Below are 11034 nucleotides of genomic sequence, written 5' to 3'. Positions count from 1 at the left end.
TTATTTCTGAATTAAGCAATAAAGATGTATGATCAAGGGAGACTGTGCCATGAGTTATTCAATGTTGCTATCATGCTTTTCTCAATGCAAAAGATAAGAAATTGGCTGAGTAGGGAAGAACACATTGTTATAAAAGAAAACAAAACCTGACAAACTAAGACAAATGGAACTGCTGGGAGGAAGAGTGGACAACAGATCTGTTAACACAGAGAAGAAAACAAAACTTCTTGACCAGCTCTATTTTTGTAAGAAATTCTGAAGATGCAGTCTTCTATTTTTACCCTCCCTTGTATTAGATCTGTCACTCATGTTACACCCAGGGTGGCTGGATGGTGTCTCCAGCTCTGAGGTGAGAGGAAAACTTGTAAAAAAGTATTTTTCAAAATAAAAAAAAAAGAAAAGAAAACAACTTGTGTGTCTGGGAGGTATAATAAACATAAAGAAGTTTGTTTATTTAACATTACTAGAAGGATTAAGATCACATAATCACAGCTTAGAAAAAATGAACTACTTGTGTATAACTTATGGAAAGAGCTGTAGTAATATTTATTCTTTTACTTTATACAGCTGTATTTTTGCACAAGTAATATATCTTCATGGCCATTTTTTTATCTATTGACAGTAAAGGTTTTCAGTCCTGTTTTTCCAAACTATCTCACTAAGATTCTCTCTATGATTCTCACTAAACGAAAAGATTTGGTCCATATTACTCATTTTATAAGTCTGAATATTTTAGTCTTTTTATTTAATACTGCCATTCCAGAGAAACTATAGGGGATTCATTCGTTCCTCACACCAGCACCCCATCCATCCCAAGGCTGCTTAAGCAATGTCAAGGCATCCAAAGAGTTTCTCATGTGAATTACCATGCTCAGTTAATTTAGGATTTTTTAAAGCCACCAAAATACCTATGTTCTGAACATAAAGAAAGCCTGAAAATAGTCTATTATGGTCCATAAGTCTGGTCAGAGTCACTACTGGGCTGAGACTGAAGCCAACCACATAGCAATGGGTGGCACTGCAACAACTGCACGAAAATACAGAGCCAGGTCTCAGACTGAAAAAACAGTTTCTCTGACTGCTTCATTAAGACATAATCACCTGCAGAGAATCACTTTGCAGTGAGATTTGTTTGCACAGGAGGATAGCGAGCCAGAAAAATGATAGTTTAAGCCTAGCTCTCATCAAAAGAAAAAGACCAGAAATTTATTCCAAATTGTTTTGTTGAAGCAAACCCAAGACTACCCTGCATTTTCTTTGCAACAATTCAGAGCATCTTACAGGTGCCAGGTTTCCCAGAAAACTGTCCTGTGATATTCATGACCTGCTCTATTATATGGTTAGCAAAAGGCTGAATTTTAGAGTGTTTTTTGTCTTCTTTCTTCATTCTCTCCACATTTAACTTCACAATTCAGACCTGTGCTTTACTAGCATTGACCTCAGTTATTCCTCAGTTACTCAGATGGGGAAAATACAAGGTACTTCCTCTAAGAATCTAACTTGTTCCCATGTGAGTATTTGTATTGCCATGGCACTTACTTACAGTCTCTAAGTGAGATCAGAGCTCCATTTACCTAGTACTGTATGTTTATTAAAATATATACACATTTTAATACATATGCACATATTTTAATATATATACACATATTTTAGTGAAATAAAACCTGTCCTTGGAGTTTAAATGGACAAGAGAAATAAAGGTGAGAAGAAAGAAAATATTTCCCCCAAATTAAAATAGCTAGACAAAGCTTAACTAAATTTTGGAAGTATAAGTCTTACTGAGATGACAGGATGCCAGCAGTATTCAGCAAGTCCCTGGCCCTCCGTTGACAGTGTTATTGTATTTCAGCATGTTCTCTCAATTCTAAAATATTAAGAAACTGGGGATATTTCTGTAATCTTTTATTTTAAATTTTCAGTATACTGACTGTGTAGTCAGTATAGAAACACTAACTTGAGGGAGAGGGAATAGATAATCTAAGATATACATAGCATTTTAATGTTCTGCTGATATAAAAAGTAAGTGGCAAAAAAAAGACAATGAAGTCATAAAGCAGAAAATGAAAGTGGTAAGTGTCAAAAGCATACACAAGGGGGAAAACCTTGAAAACCAAAAAACGATGAAAGAAACCTCCTACCGAATAATTAAATTAAAGATTTTGAAGAAAGACAGGAGCTTACAAAAGACGTTCAAAGCATTCCAGCCTGTCTCTCAGGAGGAAAGGAGGAACATAAGGACTTATCTTTATCATGAGCACTTTTGGCTTGCTACAGATTGGTCTCATTCTGTCATGCACCACCAAAATCTCAAGTCTTCATTGTAATCACCTTCCTTTACAGCAAAGCAAAGTGATTGAGAGCAGCCTGCAACTTTTGGACAAAATGGGTGAAAAGTTCCCTCGGCAATGTGTAAGAGAGAAAATGTCCTTCAGATTCCCTGAGCAGGTCCTGAAGCCCAGGCAGAAAGAGACTGTCAAAGTGGCCATTGAAGAGATCTTCCAACACATCTTCTATATCTTTAGCAAGAACCTGACACTAGCTGCGTGGGATGGGCGAGCCCTAGAGCAATTCCAGAATGGACTTTATCAGCAGATTGAGCAAGTGGAGGCATGTGTAATCAAGAAGCGGACCCACCACTTTTGGAGTAGAGAAGCCAGCAGGCTCAAACTGAAAAAGTATTTCCAAAAGATAGACTGTTTTCTTAAAGACAGACAACATAGCCTGTGCTCCTGGGAGGTCAGCCGTGCAGAAATGAGGAGATGTCTTCAATTTGTTGATAAAGTCATAAGGAGGCTTAACAACTAAGGTAAAAAGATTTTGACCTGACATAATTTGGCTTTAAAATTAATTATATTTGTTTTTTTCTTCTATGATCTATCTTGTGAAAATGCTTCTAATTCATTTAGATTGAATTTAAATTATTATGTTGCTAACAAGGGTTATTGCAAATATAATATATTATTCAATGTCAGTAAATTCTTATCTGGTAAACAAGGTCCATATGTTAACTATAAAATAATCTATAAGACCAGTAAGGGTCTTATTTCCAGTAAGGATTATTCCATCGGAAAGGATGGTAATCTTATGACAAATGGCGTTATCATATAGCATTTTCTGCTGAGAAACTATGTTGTTATTATCTATCTGTCCCTATTTCATTTGTATAGAAAGAATCTTTTACTTGTAAATGGGCTACAAATCCATCAAATTACAAGAATTAATAGATTTGTACTGATTGAGTCTGCATCAAAAATAAAATAGTATAGTTTTTATTTAAATGGTCCTGGTTTAGATTGATATCACTCATTATTCTTTCAAGATATGCTCTTTTCCAAGAATGGATTTGTTCTTACACTCAATCCATTCTAACATTTGCTTTGTTCGAGGAGGTAAAGCCACTCTAGAAGTATTTGTCTACACAGGAAGTTATTTGCAATAGCTGTAACTTCTGCAATAACTCAGTTGGATACTGCTACTTCTAATTAAAGTATCTTTTCCTGCTCTAGCATTACAGGGAAAAGGCTTTTTTTTTTCTTTTCTTTTCTTTGCTCCTCTGTTTCCTATTATTTGCTTTAAATTCTGTCCCAACCTTATCTGAAATAACTTTTTAAACTAGAAGTACCCTAAAGTCACTGCAGCCAGTGGCATGTCCTACTTACTCATGGAAGTATTTGTCCTGGCTACTACAATCTCAAACATCACCATGCAGTGCTGTGTTTCATTGCTGCATGAAATCTTCTGCCTCTCTCTCTTTGCTCACAAATCAACCTGCAGAAATACTTAGCCCTTGGTATCCCAGCAAATATCCCCCCCAAACCACATAATTAGCTTTGAATAATACAACCACACACTTAGCCTTGAATAATAATAATTATGAAGCAATCATAGGCTTCACAACAGCCTGTTTATAATGGGGGAAAAAGCCATTTTTTTCTGTGAGGCCAAGCCAGGATTTTACCCTTGGAAAGTGTCCCTGGGTAACTCCATTTCAAATGCTAGTTTTTTCCCTGGTTGCTTGCTGTATGTTAGCAAGGGAGAAAACATAGTTTCAGCCTGGCTGTGTTGCTAAACTAATTAAAGAGCCATTTTCTGTGGTCAAGGCTGATGAGCGCTGGACAGGGACTTTGGGGACCAACCACATAGTGGTAGGAGAGAGGTAGAGCATCTGCCTTGGGGTCAAGCACAGGCACAGAGGCTCCTGAGAGAGGGCAGGAATATCTAGAGGTTATTTGTGACATCTGGTCAGGAGACCCTTGAAAGCTTTCCCTGATCTCCAGCCATGCAAAATAGTAGCATTCAGGGGGGGTTATTGGAAAAAGATCTGTGTATGAACAGTGGGTGGGTGAGAACAGCAGCAATGTGCTCGATGAGCTAAGGCGCTGCGTCTGAGGCACAGGTCTCTTTTGCAGGGTTTGCAGAGCTGTCTCTCCACTAGTCATCGATGCAAGCTGAACGGCACAGCAAGAGCCATGGATGTCAGGTCCAAAGCTGAAATACCAGAAAAACTACCAAATAGCAAGTTTTCCATGATCTGGAATGCCAGGAAAGACCTCAGGGACAAAGCAAAGAACGGGAGCTGTTTTCTGCACGGTGAGACCCCACCACAAATGTTACAGCCAAATGAGTATCCCTTGGGCTTTGCGACTAACGGCACTTTAAATGGCCCAGCTGTGGACTGTTTCAAATCTTTTTTCTGCTGTTTGTTTGCTTTTTGCACTTCTTCAAACCTGTACAATAAAAGTACATTTAGCCTACTTGGCTTTTGGGTTCTGATATTCTAGGCGGCTTCTACAAGGCAGTAAACTGCGATTGAAATGGCCCCATTTTTAATGAAGCTTGGAAATGGCATGAAATATTTTCAGCCACCCTCTAATGAGGAATCCCAGGGTTTTCTGCCACACCTGCCTACAGTGAGGAGATGTTAATTCATGGCCCAGTAATCTTTTCAGAAACTCTCAGCCCATTAAGATTTCTTCTTAGTTCACAACTGTCCCCAGCAGTTTCTCAGATCATTGTATGCAATCTCACCACCGAGTGAAAATATGTTCGGCAGTATTTTAGTCAACGGAGCACTTTGCAATGCAGGAAATAGCAGAATGGGCACTAGAGGGCAAAGTGAGATTGTAGCTAAAACACCAGCAGTAAGAACTGCAGGTCAATGTACAATGAGAACTGCAGGTGAAAGTACGTGCATTTTCACAAGACCTTGTGACCATGCTACTTATCAATAAACTGCTATTGGGTTCACAAAGGGGAATTGAAAGAGCAATGGAGTAAGCCTGAAGAAAGCTAAGAGGAAGAAGGTCTCAGAGATAAGGCACAAGAGCTCTTAAATCAGTATTTGGTTTCAACTATTTTTTGGCTGGCTATGAGGTACTATCACATTATTTGTGCTGAGACAATGTCTAGGGAACCCATTCACAGATAGGGACCCTGGGAATGATGTAGGTGCCAAACAAACACAAGGGAAAAAGAAAATAGCAGATCAGCATTTACAATATATCTTTGCTTTACTGTGGACTGCTAAAGAAAGGTAATAAAGACTCTGCAGATCCTCTCCCTTTCCCTTGCCATTGTAATGTTTTGTAGCTACCTGTGCTTCAGTTGTCACCATCACGTAACCAGGTCAACTCTATGCAATGCCCCCAGCCGCCTGAAGCCCTCTGGGATTTCTTCCCATTAGTATTTTTACAAAAACTAAATAAAAGTAACAAAATACAATTTCTAGCAGAACACGTTTTCAAAGGGGAATGAATAAAATAGTGGACACGAAGTCTCAAATCCAGGTTGAAAATTTAACACGGATGAAACAAGATCCTCCCAAGCTGGGACTGCTTCAAAAGCAGAAAGTGTTACGAAGTTTTTCATAAATGTCATGCACAAGCACTGTGCAGCAACCACATCCCAGACACTGCTGTCCGTGGCCGCTCTCATGCCTAGGCCCACAGCATCTTGTTTACTTGCACAGTGCTGGCTTTTTGGGAAGCTGCACCAAAGCTGATGGGCTTCATTTAGGCAGAGTCTGTTTCCTGGGACGGATTTTCAGGACTGGGGTCAAATGCCACACGTCCACCAATAAAATGTAAAATTGAGGAACGCTTATTCCACACTTTACTCTGGAAAAAATTCAGAAATCACAGTCCAATACAGCTGTTCTAGGCAATTCTTCCGTGTATACAATGTCTGTTGGTAAGGGCTTGGCTTGTTCTGTCAGGGCTTTGCTTTACTTCATTTTTAAATTTCAGACCTCCAAAACCTCCCCCCCAAAACAAAAGAAAAAAAAAGGAAAGAAAAAGAAAAAAGAAAGAAAGAAAGAACAACAACAACAAAAAGGCTGTGGAAATAGCTCTCCAGGTGATGCCCCGGGACTAGTCCCTGCGGGTGGAAAGGGCAGCTGAATGCGGTGCCCTTGGGAAGAGCGCGGCGGGGCCGAGCCGTGGTGGCGGCAGCGCCGGGCACAGACGCAGGCTGCAGCACTGGGGACCCGCTGCACCATGCTGCCTACCCCGCTGGGCCTCGCTGGCTGCCGGCCTTGGCCTGTTATTCACGCCCAGCTATTTCCCCTCTCTGCCAGCCCCTTCCAAGGAGCGACCAGCAGAGGAGGGTGATGAAGAAATTTTAGAAGGGAGTATCGGTCCTTAGTTTTCAGTGGCAGACTGAGTTTACATTGCTTTAGAGAGATAATCACAAAGTGAAAAAGTTGAAAAAGCAAGGAAGATTGTTCACAGGACAGTTGCAAGATTTCATTTGGTACTTTCCAATAAGCTGACTATTTTCCTTTTTCTATCCAAAAACATTCCTACTCTTCCTAATATGGGCAAGGATGAATCATTTTTACCAATGTTTTCACTAGTCCAACTGATATCAAAAAATCTTGGTAAGATGCAAGGGCTTTTCCAACACCCCTGGTTCCCAGAGGAGCGAAGTGGGTGACAGGGATGGTCAGGACAACCTGTCTGCGGACACCTGCAGCAGTGGTACCCAGAGAGCAGACCAGCATGGAGACGTTCGTGTCCTGCCTCAGTCCTCCCCGCCATGGACTGCAAGGTGGGTTCATCCTCCAGCGCCACGCAGCAAAGCTGGGGTCCTGAATCCACACGGGAGCTTCACAGGAGGAGAATCCAGTTTTCTGAGCAAATAATGATTTGGTTTTCGAAAGTGTGTTGAAGCAAATGCAGCACAGGTAACACTCCCCTCCACAAAATAACTGGTGAAACACAGCAATGTATTTGCAAAGTCAAAATTTGCTTTAAAGGGATGGAATCATGAGATTCCAGGTTGAAAAACTGCCCTCCACACCCCAGTTACCATGATGCCGACTCACTTCAACTATTATTGACTGCGATATTCCTAAAGTTTCTTATCTTGGTAGGCCAGAACCCACATTACTTCCTCAGGACTTTAGCAGGAGTATTGCATGTTACAGTTCATTTTCCCAGAAAGGAAGTGTCTTGACAGATATATTTATATAAACCAGAAAGTGTTTCTTCCACTGTAAAAAAATGCCTGCATGGCTTCAAATATTTGCAGAAACATTGCTCTCTGTTTAAGTAATCAGTATACCTTTTCTTCAAGTCTCTCTGACTTCAGAGGTGGACTCAGTTCTGATTTACGCTTTTTGGATAAAGCTCACATTGGCTGTAGCTGATCTGCTCTGTCATTGTAATTTTGAGTATTTGAAAATAAGGTTCTGCTACTTGTAGCAGAACTCACGCTACTGCCCTCCGGACAAGTGTTAAATCCTGTCTGTACTCACGTGTATTCAAAAAGGACTTGTGTTGAATATAAGCACTGGACACTAGCAGTATTTCAAGATACTTAAACCTTCATTTTGTCTTTTTAAAAAAAAAGAAAAATAGAGCACATTTCCTTCTTGCACAGGAAAGTTCCCCCCAACAGGGTAACAGTCACTACTTGTGCAAACTATTTAGCTCCTTGAAGATGTCTGAAACTATTATCACAACTTCCGTTATGAGTGACTCAGTGATAGCTAACACTGAAAAAAGGGAATTCCCCCAGCCCATCTACTACTAATTCTTCCTGATAACTGTAGTGGTATATTTGGGAGGTCTGTGAGGTCTTTGCACTGCCTCCCTTACAAAACCAGCTGATTTCCCCTGCTGAAAAGGAACCGGTTGGGCATGAGCAGGAAGGACAGGAACTCCTGGTAAAGGATAAAAGTTTTTTTTTTCAAATGAAAAACAGAGGGATGCTATTTACAACACCCTCCGTAAGAAAGAGAAATAATAAAAAAAAATTCCCTTGAAAAAATAGATGATTTTGTCCCTGAATATGCAGATTCTGGTTCCTTAGGAATGGTGAGAACAGGTTACAATAATCAACTGGGAAAGAAGTCATCCTTGGAATCATAAAAGTAAGCGACTTCCATGTAAAGATAGTTTTATGAAAATCAGAGTTAAAGTGTATCACAGAAATACACTGCATTGCATTTTTGTCCTATGCTGAGAGACTAGTCTGATGTTTTCTATCGACTACCCCCACCTGCAGTATTGGGATATATGGGATATATACTGGGCTTGTGGTCTGGAAGAACAATGCTTCAAAGCCATGAATTCCCCGAATCAGGGTATTCCCGCAGAGGTGTATGGCTGGTCATGAGCGCCGAGGGGCCGACCACCAACTCGGTGCAGGGAGGACTAGCCAGGACGGTGCAGCTGCTGCCCCCAGGCAAACAAGGATTTACACACTTGCTTTAACTGAAGTGAGCACCACCAGAGCATGTGCTTCAAATCAAGCCTGGGTTCAAGAGCTTTTACTGATCAGTGCTTAAACCAGTGAATCCACTGACCAAAACACAGGCTTGAATTCAGTTGTCAAAAAGCTTTAATTACAGAGGAAAGGAGCCATGAAGTCAATGGCTATGAATGTCATTAAAATGAAATCTAAGGGATATGGGTTATTTTCATAAAACAAGTCTGCATGTTGCTTTTAGAACAAAGTTTTGGAAACAAAAACCATGCATAAGAGGAGCAGGTGTTTTACGCAGAGTTATCCAGCATTCCCTTAATCGCTCCACACACCTCTTGCTGGTGAATGTGTTTCCTATTTGAAGAGACTGAGATTCTTTTCATATCACATGAAATACTTCAGGGCTGCTGTTACTTTTCACAGACAGCCCCTGCCCACAGGGGCTCCCACGCATTCAGAGCTCTCAGGCAGAGCACACGCTTTCCCACTCTGTGATGCAGGAAAATCAAACTCGGTTGCTTTAGATTTTGAGAAATCCAGGAGACTCAGGAATAACACGCGCTGAGCAGCCATGGAGCTTCTTTTAAGAGATGCCAGCAGTTATATAGATGCATTTTTTCAACGCTGGTTAAGTAGTTTCTAGACAGGAGTCTGTCTGCAAGACAAGCAGCTAGAGTGGAGAAGAAAGTTTCTTTTCCAAAAATAAATGATAGATTTATTTCAGGACTTTAGTATTCCCATATCCAGCTAACATGTTTTCAATAGCTGTGTGTAATATTTGTTTTCATACGAATGCCTTTTTAACTTACAGAATTTTAAAATATTTAAGCACAAAATCTCTTCAAACCCTGGAGAGCTACCTGTGTGTCTGGAAGCACTCCCATTTCTCCCAGCTGCAGGAGTTGGTCTGATAAAAGCTGTTCCTTCTTGTTACAAATCCTCCTTTCTCATAGCCTTAGGTCATCACACTACAAAAACACCGTAACAAAATTGCATGGCTAAAGAGACCTCATATGCATTTTCAACTGCAAACCATGCACAGGAAAAAAAAAAAGTATTTCACAGAAGGACTTTCTCATAAAAAATATCTCATATCCTGGGCTGCATTAGGCAGACCATTGTCAGCAGGTCGAGGGAGGTGATTCTCCCCCTCTACTCAGCCCTGGTGAGGCCCCATCTGGAGTACTGCGTCCAGTTCTGGGCTCCCCAGTACAAGAGGGATGTGGCACTACTGGAGCAAGTCCAGCGAAGGGCCACAAAGATGATTAGGGGACTGGAGCATCTCTCTTATGAGGAAAGGCTGAGAGAGCTGGGCCTGTTTAGCCTGGAGAAGAGAAGGCTGAGAGGAGATCTTATCAACGTGTACAAGTATCTGAAGGGAGGGTGTCGAGAGGATGGGACCAGACTCTTTTCAGTGGTGCCCAGCGACAGGACGCGAGGCAACGGGCACAAAATGAAACACAGGAAGTTCTGTCTGAACATGAGAAAAAACCTTTTTCCTGTGAGGGTGACTGAGCACTGGCACAGGTTTCCAGGAGAGTCTGCGGAGTCTCCTTCCTTGGAGGTATTCAAGACCTATTTGGACATGGTCTTGGGCAACGTGCTCTAGGTGACCCTGCTTGAGGAGGGGGCTGGACTAGGTGATCTCCAGAGGTTCCTTCCAACCTCAGCAGTCCTGTGAAAACCAGACCTGAAGGGATAGTGTCTGATTAGCCAAGTCCATTACAGTGCCCCAGTGACGGGAACCCATGCACTCGCCTGGGAAGCATTTCTTGCCCCTCCAGCACACCACTGTGAGCTCCTGCCAGGAGCCCCACACCACTCACAGCAGCTGTGGGACCCATGGAGGCACATTTTATTCCCCAGTTTTTTTGTACTTTAATGTGTGACATCCTGCCAGATAGTCATTATGTCCTTGGTGGCTCCTTCAGTCAAAATGCCAAATTTTAAACCTCTCTGTAAGATGGTACATGCTTTCAACTTGAGTGCCAGTGGGAAAATTAAGCTATTGGCAGAAAGGAGTTTGTACACCTATCATCCTTGCCAATGACCTTACTCTTCATTTGACTTATGCTGAGGTACCCAAAACATTTAAAGGCAGAAGAAAGCTATGATGTACCCATACCTTTCTCCAGCCGAAAGTGCCCATATTTCACACGGATATGAATAAACAGACATTTCTAGCAGAAATATTTTGAATTTGAATTTTCCAGTTCTTATCTGTGTGAACTAATCTGAAGCGCCCCTTCTATGCTACGCTCCCAGTCTTAGTATTTAATAATGTGTTACTAGCACTGTTGTAGCTCTGACAGTTTAAACAGAAGG

At 41.3% G+C, this 11034-nt stretch overlaps 1 protein-coding gene across 1 annotated transcript; it reads left to right on the top strand.

Annotated features, from left to right (window-relative positions):
- Positions 1-2250: 2250 nt before the first annotated feature.
- On the top strand, positions 2251-2805 carry LOC106484418 (interferon alpha-10-like). The gene has a single exon (XM_013942612.2). The coding sequence runs from the start codon at positions 2251-2253 to the stop codon at positions 2803-2805; it is 555 nt and encodes a 184-aa protein (XP_013798066.2).
- Positions 2806-11034: the final 8229 nt, after the last annotated feature.

The sequence above is a fragment of the Apteryx mantelli genome, chromosome Z (genome assembly GCF_036417845.1).
Source record: "Apteryx mantelli isolate bAptMan1 chromosome Z, bAptMan1.hap1, whole genome shotgun sequence".
NCBI classification, from domain to species: Eukaryota; Metazoa; Chordata; class Aves; order Apterygiformes; family Apterygidae; genus Apteryx; species Apteryx mantelli.
The sequence above is the reverse complement of the archived record's forward strand: the minus strand, read 5'-3'. Positions and strand labels throughout refer to the sequence as shown.